A 13,835-nucleotide genomic window follows, 5' to 3' on the forward strand; every position below is an offset into this window, starting at 1 on the left:
GTAGTGGCACAGTCACCAATAATCATGAAGCACTTTGAATGGCTGGTAATGGCACATCTCCAAACTTCCATTCCTGCAACTTTAGACATTCACAGAACCGCTTTACAATAGATAGCGTAACATCTGTCAAGCACCTGGCCTGGATACTGTCAGCAGGTTCGGAGATGGCCCAAGTGCGGAGTGAGAGACACTGAAGTGGATCGATATTTCACAGACTTTAATGCAAACAGTGTAAAAGGGAAGAGAAAACAATAAACGCCAGGCCAAACAAAGCAGTTAACTAAACCTTTTAAATGGAAAATGAAGCCTACATTGCGGCTGAAAAGAACAACTAAGTATAAAACGAATACCACTAGTCTTCAGTCAGTTGACTCGATAGTCCATTTTCTCAGGCAAGGCTGAATGCAAGCAGGCGCCAAAGCGTTGCTGTGCTGTGTCCAAGTCTCAATAAATACTATGATGGAATAAATGGAGTTAAATACTATCACAATGAAATAATAATTAGCTGACACATGCATATTCACAAGCGTAATTGCCGTATCTAATGCTCTGCTGAAACCGTGGTTATGACAGGGCCCTCCTCTCTAGGCACAGACCCTGAGGCGCCACAGACCTGTGTCCGCTGGAAGTCCGGGATGAGGGACTTGTCCAAGATGTCCTTCAGTGACGCTGGTAGATAAGTGCCATGGTGTGCACTGCCAATATCGGAGCCAAAGACTTCCACGCAGAGACAGAAACAAGAGCTTATACAGAGGTAATTCGACCAAGTAACATTGGGAGATGGATCATTCTCAGTGAGGACCCTCCAATTGGAACTTATCGGGTACCTGCTTCAACAATAAACTAACACAGAATCGGTTGAGCCTATCAAAATAAACTTAAACAGAAAGCACCAGGAAACCAGATTACAAACAGCGAGTCGCTTGAGAAAAACACGGAATTCTTAAACAATTAATAACTGTTGTTAAGCAACAATTAACTAATTCAGGTGCTCTAAATACCTCAGAGACCAAGGCTCTCTGATGCTCTGCGAAGGCCTGAAGAAGGCACTACAGGACCACCCTCCCGATAGCTGGCACCTGATGGCCCAGGAAGACCTGAAAACTCGAGATTCAGGGTTGACTCGAGAGAAATGGGGAATTTAAGAGGGAGGCCTGGGAATCCCAACAGACTGTGAGATCAGAGATCCAGAGAGACCTGGGAACCCCAACAGACTGAGAGACCGGGGATCCAGAGAGACCTGGGAAATCCAACAGACTGAGAGACTGGGGATCCAGAGAGACCTGGGAACCCCAACAGGATGAGAGAACAGAGATCCAGAGAGACCTGGGATCCCAACAGACTGAGAGACCGGAGATCCAGAGAGACCTGGGAACCCCAACAGACTGAGAGACCAGGGATCCAGAGAGACCTGGGAACACAACAGACTGAGATCAAGAAAACTCGGGTGGGACTGAGCGGGAGGCTTGGAAGTCCAAGATGGGGAGGACAGTCAAAAATCCCAAACATGTTGAATAAGCCCTGGAAACAACTGGAAATATAAAAGCCTTGGGAACGTAGAGAAAAGTCCTTGGGAAACTTTGAAAACATGAAACTTGAAACCTAGAGAAGGAACCTTTTCAAATCTTGCTCACTATTTTACATCTAACACTTCTTTCCAGAGGCAATTAGGATATACTCTCAGTTTTACAGTTCAAGACAGCATAGTCAGGTTTCTTTCATCACTAAGCTGGCTGGTTCTCTGTAGATCTGTTTAATTTGCTACATGAAAGTTCAACTTTCCCAGTCTGTACCATGACTTTCATCAAGAGGTTAAAAATACTCTTGATAAGGTTACATTACTTGTGTATTCGCACACTCCAGCCAGGATTCAGCTTTTGGAGTAGGGCTCTTCCAGAATTTACACTATTGACTTGAATGATGATTTGCTGAATCAATTGATAAGCTTGCTTGAGCCGCTCATTTGTTATGCAGACCTGAGTCACGGGACCACAGAGCTGGGAACCTGGGTACTTGTGACTTGAAAAGCTTGGAATGGATACCAGAGAAACACAATGTAGACGAGAGAAGCTCAGTATGTAGACTTGGCCCTCTCAGAATGTAGAGTCAGGACATGCATTCAGAATAAAGGCACCCTCTCCTCAAGCCACCAATGTCAGAACGTCACTGTTCAAACTTTGCTGGGTCTATTACTTGGCAAGATCTTTCTGTCATGATGGAGACAGAAACAAGAGTTTATACATAGGAATTCCAATGGAACATTTTTGTCTTGACGATTCACCCTGACCAATGAATCTCATGGCCAAGATCAGCTGCTCTCTCTCTGCTGGGTCCATCTTTGTGTGGTGGAGACTTGCCGTCACCAGGTTTGGATATGACCCAAGAGCGGAGTGAGAAACACTGAAGCAGGTCGATATTTCACAGACTTTGATGCGAACAGCGTTAAAGGGAGGAGAAAACAATAAACACTAGGCCAAACAGAGCAGTTAACTAAAACTTTCAAATGGAAAACAAAGCCTACACTGCTGCTGAAAAGAACAACTAAATATAGAACGAATACCGCCAGTTTTCGGAGTCAGTTAACTCAGCAGTCCAATTTCTCAGGCAAGGCCGAATGCAAGCAGGCAGTGAAGCGTTGCTGTGCTGTGTCCAAGTCTCAATAAATACTATGATGGAATGAATGGAGTTAAATACAATGAAATAATAATTAGCTGACACGTGCATAAGCACAAGCGCAATTGGCGTATCTACCGCGGGGCTGAAACCGTGGTTGTGGGCAATACGCCTAGAAAACAAGGACACTGATGCCAGAATACTGTTTCTGGATTTCAGTTCAGCATTCAACATTATTGTTGCACAGACCTTGGTGAACAAACTCCTACTCCTCAGTCTAAATACACCACTGTGCAACTGGGTGTTGGACTTGCTAACCAATAGACCTCAGATAGTCAGGATGCACAACTGCTCCTCCCTCCCCATCATCCTCAACACAGGGGCCCCCCAGAGCGTTTGCTGTCCACACTGCTCACACATGACTACACAGCCAGACCCCTACGTCATCACATAGTCACATTCACTGATGACATGACAGTGGTGGGGCTCAACACCAGCAACAACCAGACGGCCTAAAGACAAGAGGGAGAAGAGTTGAGGCCTGGCGACAGGCAGACAACCTCTTCCTCAATGTTAATAAGTCAAAGGAGATGGTTATTTACTTCAGGAGACCACCCCTCTTTACAGTGACAGCATAGCGACAACAGAGCTCTACGAACTATAGAGAAGTACAGAAGGGATAAGCGGAATGGCCACCGGCAGGAGTAGGCCAGTGGCAAGAGTAGAAACATCAGGCTTTGGCTCAAAAGAGGCTTTGGCTTGGAAGAGGTGTTGGCTCTGTATAAAGCGTCTGTTAAGTTCCCTTTTTGTTTTTTATTTAAATTGATCCAGCCTGAATGGATCCCATTGACTTGGTGACATGGGAGAAATGATCAATTGTAGCAGGAACTGTGAGCGGTTTATTAAAGAAAAGGTAGAGAGGACTTGTTCATGTTCAATATTTGCTCTTTCCTTACCTCTTGTCCTGTTGAAACTTGCTGTGATTGGTCTAAAGGAGAGAAGGAATTAAGCACATCAGAAGAGTTTTTGATATTCCCACGTGGTCAGTCATGTTTCTTGCAGCAGGTGCTCGAGCCCACCAGCCATGCTGATGCTTTGGGCCCGCAGCTTCCAACATACCTTGAGGGGTCTCAGGATTTCCTCCTGTCATGTCCACAGAATGATCCTGCTTCACTTCTTGTGCCTCAGCAGGTGTTTCCTCGTCTTTTACAACATCCACATTATTCACCTGTGTGAGAGCATGAAAGAAAGACAGCAGGATATTAATTTTTCAATATTTAGACAGAATCCCTCAACAGGGATGTCCTGCTCACTCACAGTTTATCTCAGGGAAGTTCATTTGCCTGTGTGCAGTGCTCCAGGATTCTGATATATTCCATGTTCCAATGCACTCAGTACATTGTTTACTCTGACCAACACTTGGTTCTCACATGTACAGGGCCTATCAGCAGAGACAACAGAGCTCTACGAACTACATAGAAGTACAGAAGGGATAAGCGGAATGGCCACTGGCAGGAGTAGGCCAGCGGCAAGAGCAGAAACATCAGGCTTCCGCTCAAAAGAGGCTTTGGCTCGGAAGAGGCGTTGGCTTTGTGTTAAGCCTATGTTAAGTTTCCTTTTTGTTTTTATTCTCTCTTATTGTACCAATTAAATGCTGTGGTGTGTTCTTGGTGCCAGATGTTAGAGAACTGGGAGACCCAGAGTCTCCCGGGGAACTACATCTGTGTGAAGTGCATCCGGCTGCAGCTCCTTGAAGACCGTGTTGGGGATCTGGAGCAGCAACTGGATGACCTTTGGCTTGTACGGGAGAGTGAGGAGATAATTGATCAACGCTACAGGGAAGTAGTCACCCCGAAGTTGCAGGAGGCGAGTAGCTTGGTGACTGTCAGGAAAAATGGAAATATGGAGTTAGAGCAGAGCACACCTGCGGCCATTCCCCTCAAATATAAGTATACCGCTTTAGATACTTACGTGGGGGATGACCTCCAGGGAGAATGCCACAGCGACCGGGTTACAGGCTCTGCGCATCAGTCCAGGGTGCAGAATGGAAAAAGAGAGAAGAGAGCAGTAGGATAGAGGACTCAGTCGTGAATGGGACAGACAGAACATTGTGTAGACGTGAACGGGACACCCGGATAGTATGTTGCCTCCCAGATGCCAGTGGCAGGGATGTCTCAGTTCACGTCCACAACATTAAGAAGAGAAGCCAAATGTCTTAGTACATATTGGTACCAATGATATAGAAAAGAAAAGCAAAGCAGTCCTGAAAAGAGAATTTAGAGAGCTAGATAGAAAGCTGAGAAGCAGGACCTCCCAGGTAGTAATTTCTGGATTGCTGCCTTTGCCACAGGCCAGTGAGGGTAGAACAGGACGATTTGGCAGATAAATGTGTGGCTGAGAAGCTGGTGCATGGGGCAGGACTTCAGGTTCTTGGATCATTGGGATCTCTTCTGGAGGAGGTATGACCAGTTCAAAAGTGACCTGAACCCAAGAGGGACCAATATTCTTGTGGGCAGGTTTGTTAGAGCTGTTGGGGAGGGTTTAAACTAAATTTGCAAAGGGGAAGGAACGGATGGTAAAAAAGTGAAGATAAGCATGTGGTCTGATGGTCAGGTAGGGCAGGCAGGAGATGGGATTTGTTGCAGCCAACAGGCTGTGTATGAAAACTTTAGGGATGCAGAATCATAAAGGATAGCAAACACGGTACTCAAGATGTTGTATCTAAATGCACATAGTACAAAGTGGATGACCTTGTTCTACTGTTACAGATTACCAGGTACGATGTTGTAGCCATCACTGAATCGTGGATGAACGATGGTTGTAGTTGAGAGCTGAATGTACAGCCTGGATGGATTCCATTGACCTGGTGACAGTGGGAGAAATGATCAATTGTAGCAGGAACTGTGAGCGGTTTATTAAAGAAAAGGTAGAAGAGGACTTGCTCATGTTCAATGTTTGCTGTTTCCTTACCTCTTGTCCTGTTGAATCTTGCTGTGAGTGACCTAAAGGAGAGAAGGAATTAAGCACATCAGAAGAGTTTTTGATATTCCTTCGTGGACTGTCATATTTCTTGCAGCAGGTGCTCGAGCCCACCAGTCATGCTGATGCTTTAGGCCCGCAGCTTCCAACATACCTTGAGGGGTCTCAGGATTTCCTCCTGTCATGTCCACAGAATGATCCTGCTTCACTTCTTGTGCCTCAGCAGGTGTTTCTTCGTCTTTTACAACATCCACATTATTCACCTGTGTGAGAGCATGAAAGAAAGACAGCAGGATATTAATTTTTCAATATTTAGACAGAATCCCTTAACAGGGATGTCCTGCTCACTCACAATTTATCTCAGGGAAGTTCATTTGCCTGTGTGCAGTGCTCCAGGATTCTGATATATTCCATGTTCCAATGCACTCGGTACATTGTTTACTCTGACCAACACTTGGTTCCAGACACAGAGCAATAATTGCCCAATATTCTACTATATCAGTCGGTTGTTTTGTGCAGTCTCTAAGTTGTTGGAAATTTTGTCATGTTATCTTAAAAGTATATCATTGGCTTTCAGGTAGTTATGTCATCATAATCTGTGGTGTTGATGTTCAGTGTGGAATGCATCACTGATTTATTTCCTGCATGGAGATTGAACAGTTCTGAGGGAAGCCAGGAGAAACCTCATCTTAGACATTAAGTGGGCAATGACTAGATTCACACAAGAAATTCAGGAACAGCTGACCAATAATGCACCTTGGCATATGAGGCTGGTCATCAAACAACCAGCCACCATCATGCCTACAGCCAGACACACCAGTAATCACATTGTTAAGTTCACCATGATAGGACAGTGGTGGGGTTCATTACCAACAATGAGACGGCCTATGAAGAGGAGGGAGGGGAACTCAAGGCCTGGTGCCGAGCAAACAGCCTGTTCCAGACGGTCAACAATACAAAGGAGATGGTCATCAGCTTCAGGAGAACTCACACAACTCTTCACATTGGCGGCACTGCAGCAAAAACTGCGAGCAGTTTTAAATGCATGGGAGAACATGTCTCACACAATCTCTCATGGTCCCAAAACACATGCTACACAATGAAAGCTAACCAATGCCTCTACTTTCTGAGGAGGTTGAAGAGAGCAGGACTATGCAGATCTCTACTCACGTCGTTCTACAGATGTGCAGTGGAGAGCATCCTAACATGCTGCAACAGTGCAGGGTGTGGAAACCACACTGCATCAGACAGGAAGGCTCCACAGCGGGTAGCCAAAGCTGCCCACCACATCAACAGCCTTATAGATTACGCAAGGAAAAACCGTGTTGACTGAACCAGTGATGCATCCCTCCCTGACACTCTAGACATCTTTTATGCACACTTGGTGGAATGCAATCCAATGCCAGCCACAAAAGCTGCCCACTTTCCAGGAGAGCAGCCAGTATCTGTAACAACAACAGGCAGGAGTAGGAGTCTGTACAGGCAAACCACGTAAGATGGCAGGGTCAGACAACATTCCAGGCCGAGTACTCAGAGAGTGTGCACACCACCTCACTGACACCTTCATGGATATCTTCAACAATTCACTCATCCAGGCTGCAGCCCCCATATGCTTCAAATCCACCACCATCATACCCGGACCAAAGTACTCTCCATGTCAGAACTAAGCAACTACTGACCAGTGGCACTGACGCCAATAATCATGAAGCGCTTTGAAAAGCTGATATTGGCACATATCAAAACTCCACTCCTATTAGACACTCACCACGATGCTCATTAACAGAAGTGCTCCACAACCAATGCCAGAACATCTGTCCTGACACATCGAGAAAACACGGACACGTATGTCAGAATTCATTTTCCGGATTCCAGTTCAGCATTCAATTCTATGAGCCCACCGATGTTGGTGAACAAATTCCTACTCTTTGGTCTATAAATATCACTGTGAAGCAGGGTGTGGGACTTCCTAACCAACAGACCTCAGCTAGTTAGGATGCAGAACACTTCTTCCTTCCAATTATCCTCAACACGAGTCCCACCCAAGACAATGCACTGAGCCCATTGCTGTACACTAAATCAAAAGAACTCGTACACTGAAGAATTCCTCTGAGAACTATTAGGAATGAATACAGTTTTATAATACTGTAGTAGAATTGATATTTGTTCTGTGTTTCATTTAAACACATAATTTGTTACTGTTTTAAATAATAGTTTATCTTCCTGATACTTTTTTAACTATTGCCATGGAATTTCAGCTGATTATGGCAACCATTAAATGGGCCAAAATATACCGGTCCTGATGCGTCCCAATGAATGGAATCAAAGGTCCAGTAACCTTGGCCACTGATTAAGACCACTCATGCTGTCTGCGTCAAATTTGCAAACACTCTGCATGGGATTACTTTGGGCACTCTGGTTTGCTTCCACTTCCCAAGGACATGGTGGCTAGCTTAATTGGCTTCTGTAAATTACCCTGTGGGTAAATGGTTTTTGGGAGATTCAGTGCTGTAGGTTGGTGGTCGGGGTTCGTGTGTGTGTACAAGAACATAAGAGACATTCGAAATGCTAGCAGATTTTCTCTAGTTTGTTCTTCAACTGACAGAACCTTTCTGTGAGAAAACATCCCAAAAGTATTTCAGAAGCTGGGAAAGGAGAGGGTAATATTCCTCAGAGCTGTGGACTGAGTGAGAAAGAATACTTCATTTCACAGGGCGGTTGAAGGAGAAAGAGTGCATGGCCAATATCAAGAGCAAAAGTATGCAAAGATGTTCAATGGACCCAGCCTGGATGGATTTCCATGACTTGGTGACTGTGCAAGGAAGGGTCAGTTGTAGCAGGAATTGTGAGTGGTTTAATAAAGAAAAGGTGGAAGAGCACTTCTTCATGTTAAATAAATGCTGCTTCCTTACCCCTTGTCCTGTGGAAACATGCTGTGACCTAAAGGAGAGAATCAGCCACCATCATCCTGAACCAAAGAAATCTATACCTGCAGAACTAAGTAGTGGCACAGTCACCAATAATCATGAAGCACTTTGAATGGCTGGTAATGGCACATCTCCAAACTTCCATTCCTGCAACTTTAGACATTCACAGAACCGCTTTACAATAGATAGCGTAACATCTGTCAAGCACCTGGCCTGGATACTGTCAGCAGGTTCGGAGATGGCCCAAGTGCGGAGTGAGAGACACTGAAGTGGATCGATATTTCACAGACTTTAATGCAAACAGTGTAAAAGGGAAGAGAAAACAATAAACGCCAGGCCAAACAAAGCAGTTAACTAAACCTTTTAAATGGAAAATGAAGCCTACATTGCGGCTGAAAAGAACAACTAAGTATAAAACGAATACCACTAGTCTTCAGTCAGTTGACTCGATAGTCCATTTTCTCAGGCAAGGCTGAATGCAAGCAGGCGCCAAAGCGTTGCTGTGCTGTGTCCAAGTCTCAATAAATACTATGATGGAATAAATGGAGTTAAATACTATCACAATGAAATAATAATTAGCTGACACATGCATATTCACAAGCGTAATTGCCGTATCTAATGCTCTGCTGAAACCGTGGTTATGACAGGGCCCTCCTCTCTAGGCACAGACCCTGAGGCGCCACAGACCTGTGTCCGCTGGAAGTCCGGGATGAGGGACTTGTCCAAGATGTCCTTCAGTGACGCTGGTAGATAAGTGCCATGGTGTGCACTGCCAATATCGGAGCCAAAGACTTCCACGCAGAGACAGAAACAAGAGCTTATACAGAGGTAATTCGACCAAGTAACATTGGGAGATGGATCATTCTCAGTGAGGACCCTCCAATTGGAACTTATCGGGTACCTGCTTCAACAATAAACTAACACAGAATCGGTTGAGCCTATCAAAATAAACTTAAACAGAAAGCACCAGGAAACCAGATTACAAACAGCAAGTCGCTTGAGAAAAACACGGAATTCTTAAACAATTAATAACTGTTGTTAAGCAACAATTAACTAATTCAGGTGCTCTAAATACCTCAGAGACCAAGGCTCTCTGATGCTCTGCGAAGGCCTGAAGAAGGCACTACAGGACCACCCTCCCGATAGCTGGCACCTGATGGCCCAGGAAGACCTGAAAACTCGAGATTCAGGGTTGACTCGAGAGAAATGGGGAATTTAAGAGGGAGGCCTGGGAATCCCAACAGACTGTGAGATCAGAGATCCAGAGAGACCTGGGAACCCCAACAGACTGAGAGACCGGGGATCCAGAGAGACCTGGGAAATCCAACAGACTGAGAGACTGGGGATCCAGAGAGACCTGGGAACCCCAACAGGATGAGAGAACAGAGATCCAGAGAGACCTGGGAACCCAACAGACTGAGAGACCGGAGATCCAGAGAGACCTGGGAACCCCAACAGACTGAGAGACCAGGGATCCAGAGAGACCTGGGAACACAACAGACTGAGATCAAGAAAACTCGGGTGGGACTGAGCAGGAGGCTTGGAAGTCCAAGATGGGGAGGACAGTCAAAAATCCCAAACATGTTGAATAAGCCCTGGAAACAACTGGAAATATAAAAGCCTTGGGAACGTAGAGAAAAGTCCTTGGGAAACTTTGAAAACATGAAACTTGAAACCTAGAGAAGGAACCTTTTCAAATCTTGCTCACTATTTTACATCTAACACTTCTTTCCAGAGGCAATTAGGATATACTCTCAGTTTTACAGTTCAAGACAGCATAGTCAGGTTTCTTTCATCACTAAGCTGGCTGGTTCTCTGTAGATCTGTTTAATTTGCTACATGAAAGTTCAACTTTCCCAGTCTGTACCATGACTTTCATCAAGAGGTTAAAAATACTCTTGATAAGGTTACATTACTTGTGTATTCGCACACTCCAGCCAGGATTCAGCTTTTGGAGTAGGGCTCTTCCAGAATTTACACTATTGACTTGAATGATGATTTGCTGAATCAATTGATAAGCTTGCTTGAGCCGCTCATTTGTTATGCAGACCTGAGTCACGGGACCACAGAGCTGGGAACCTGGGTACTTGTGACTTGAAAAGCTTGGAATGGATACCAGAGAAACACAATGTAGACGAGAGAAGCTCAGTATGTAGACTTGGCCCTCTCAGAATGTAGAGTCAGGACATGCATTCAGAATAAAGGCACCCTCTCCTCAAGCCACCAATGTCAGAACGTCACTGTTCAAACTTTGCTGGGTCTATTACTTGGCAAGATCTTTCTGTCATGATGGAGACAGAAACAAGAGTTTATACATAGGAATTCCAATGGAACATTTTTGTCTTGACGATTCACCCTGACCAATGAATCTCATGGCCAAGATCAGCTGCTCTCTCTCTGCTGGGTCCATCTTTGTGTGGTGGAGACTTGCCGTCACCAGGTTTGGATATGACCCAAGAGCGGAGTGAGAAACACTGAAGCAGGTCGATATTTCACAGACTTTGATGCGAACAGCGTTAAAGGGAGGAGAAAACAATAAACACTAGGCCAAACAGAGCAGTTAACTAAAACTTTCAAATGGAAAACAAAGCCTACACTGCTGCTGAAAAGAACAACTAAATATAGAACGAATACCGCCAGTTTTCGGAGTCAGTTAACTCAGCAGTCCAATTTCTCAGGCAAGGCCGAATGCAAGCAGGCAGTGAAGCGTTGCTGTGCTGTGTCCAAGTCTCAATAAATACTATGATGGAATGAATGGAGTTAAATACAATGAAATAATAATTAGCTGACACGTGCATAAGCACAAGCGCAATTGGCGTATTTACCGCGGGGCTGAAACCGTGGTTGTGGGCAATACGCCTAGAAAACAAGGACACTGATGCCAGAATACTGTTTCTGGATTTCAGTTCAGCATTCAACATTATTGTTGCACAGACCTTGGTGAACAAACTCCTACTCCTCAGTCTAAATACACCACTGTGCAACTGGGTGTTGGACTTGCTAACCAACAGACCTCAGATAGTCAGGATGCACAACTGCTCCTCCCTCCCCATCATCCTCAACACAGGGGCCCCCCAGAGCGTTTGCTGTCCACACTGCTCACACATGACTACACAGCCAGACCCCTACGTCATCACATAGTCACATTCACTGATGACATGACAGTGGTGGGGCTCAACACCAGCAACAACCAGACGGCCTAAAGACAAGAGGGAGAAGAGTTGAGGCCTGGCGACAGGCAGACAACCTCTTCCTCAATGTTAATAAGTCAAAGGAGATGGTTATTTACTTCAGGAGACCACCCCTCTTTACAGTGACAGCATAGCGACAACAGAGCTCTACGAACTATAGAGAAGTACAGAAGGGATAAGCGGAATGGCCACCGGCAGGAGTAGGCCAGTGGCAAGAGTAGAAACATCAGGCTTTGGCTCAAAAGAGGCTTTGGCTTGGAAGAGGTGTTGGCTCTGTATAAAGCGTCTGTTAAGTTCCCTTTTTGTTTTTTATTTAAATTGATCCAGCCTGAATGGATCCCATTGACTTGGTGACATGGGAGAAATGATCAATTGTAGCAGGAACTGTGAGCGGTTTATTAAAGAAAAGGTAGAGAGGACTTGTTCATGTTCAATATTTGCTCTTTCCTTACCTCTTGTCCTGTTGAAACTTGCTGTGATTGGTCTAAAGGAGAGAAGGAATTAAGCACATCAGAAGAGTTTTTGATATTCCCACGTGGTCAGTCATGTTTCTTGCAGCAGGTGCTCGAGCCCACCAGCCATGCTGATGCTTTGGGCCCGCAGCTTCCAACATACCTTGAGGGGTCTCAGGATTTCCTCCTGTCATGTCCACAGAATGATCCTGCTTCACTTCTTGTGCCTCAGCAGGTGTTTCTTCGTCTTTTACAACATCCACATTATTCACCTGTGTGAGAGCATGAAAGAAAGACAGCAGGATATTAATTTTTCAATATTTAGACAGAATCCCTCAACAGGGATGTCCTGCTCACTCACAGTTTATCTCAGGGAAGTTCATTTGCCTGTGTGCAGTGCTCCAGGATTCTGATATATTCCATGTTCCAATGCACTCAGTACATTGTTTACTCTGACCAACACTTGGTTCTCACATGTACAGGGCCTATCAGCAGAGACAACAGAGCTCTACGAACTACATAGAAGTACAGAAGGGATAAGCGGAATGGCCACTGGCAGGAGTAGGCCAGCGGCAAGAGCAGAAACATCAGGCTTCCGCTCAAAAGAGGCTTTGGCTCGGAAGAGGCGTTGGCTTTGTGTTAAGCCTATGTTAAGTTTCCTTTTTGTTTTTATTCTCTCTTATTGTACCAATTAAATGCTGTGGTGTGTTCTTGGTGCCAGATGTTAGAGAACTGGGAGACCCAGAGTCTCCCGGGGAACTACATCTGTGTGAAGTGCATCCGGCTGCAGCTCCTTGAAGACCGTGTTGGGGATCTGGAGCAGCAACTGGATGACCTTTGGCTTGTACGGGAGAGTGAGGAGATAATTGATCAACGCTACAGGGAAGTAGTCACCCCGAAGTTGCAGGAGGCGAGTAGCTTGGTGACTGTCAGGAAAAATGGAAATATGGAGTTAGAGCAGAGCACACCTGCGGCCATTCCCCTCAAATATAAGTATACCGCTTTAGATACTTACGTGGGGGATGACCTCCAGGGAGAATGCCACAGCGACCGGGTTACAGGCTCTGCGCATCAGTCCAGGGTGCAGAATGGAAAAAGAGAGAAGAGAGCAGTAGGATAGAGGACTCAGTCGTGAATGGGACAGACAGGACATTGTGTAGACGTGAACGGGACACCCGGATAGTATGTTGCCTCCCAGATGCCAGTGGCAGGGATGTCTCAGTTCACGTCCACAACATTAAGAAGAGAAGCCAAATGTCTTAGTACATATTGGTACCAATGATATAGAAAAGAAAAGCAAAGCAGTCCTGAAAAGAGAATTTAGAGAGCTAGATAGAAAGCTGAGAAGCAGGACCTCCCAGGTAGTAATTTCTGGATTGCTGCCTTTGCCACAGGCCAGTGAGGGTAGAACAGGACGATTTGGCAGATAAATGTGTGGCTGAGAAGCTGGTGCATGGGGCAGGACTTCAGGTTCTTGGATCATTGGGATCTCTTCTGGAGGAGGTATGACCAGTTCAAAAGTGACCTGAACCCAAGAGGGACCAATATTCTTGTGGGCAGGTTTGTTAGAGCTGTTGGGGAGGGTTTAAACTAAATTTGCAAAGGGGAAGGAACGGATGGTAAAAAAGTGAAGATAAGCATGTGGTCTGATGGTCAGGTAGGGCAGGCAGGAGATG

At 45.4% G+C, this 13,835-nt stretch overlaps 1 protein-coding gene across 8 annotated transcripts in view; it reads right to left on the reverse strand.

The window, feature by feature from the left end:
• LOC134345384 (uncharacterized) overlaps positions 1-13,835 on the reverse strand; it is a 61,232-nt gene that overhangs the window by 24,877 nt on the left and 22,520 nt on the right. For 6 of the 8 annotated variants that reach the window (XM_063045957.1, XM_063045952.1, XM_063045959.1 and 3 more), the window contains 7 exons: positions 12,323-12,431; positions 12,160-12,191; positions 5,747-5,855; positions 5,584-5,615; positions 5,387-5,476; positions 3,733-3,841; positions 3,570-3,601 (listed from right to left, as the gene is read on the reverse strand). In XM_063045957.1, coding sequence (XP_062902027.1) covers positions 3,570-3,601; positions 3,733-3,841; positions 5,387-5,476; positions 5,584-5,615; positions 5,747-5,855; positions 12,160-12,191; positions 12,323-12,431 — 513 coding nt within the window. The remainder of the gene's footprint in view (positions 1-3,569; positions 3,602-3,732; positions 3,842-5,386; positions 5,477-5,583; positions 5,616-5,746; positions 5,856-12,159; positions 12,192-12,322; positions 12,432-13,835) is intronic. The other 2 variants (XM_063045958.1, XM_063045960.1) reach the window with 2 other exon arrangements.

This window comes from Mobula hypostoma, chromosome 4, assembly GCF_963921235.1.
Source record: "Mobula hypostoma chromosome 4, sMobHyp1.1, whole genome shotgun sequence".
NCBI lineage: Eukaryota > Metazoa > Chordata > Chondrichthyes > Myliobatiformes > Myliobatidae > Mobula > Mobula hypostoma.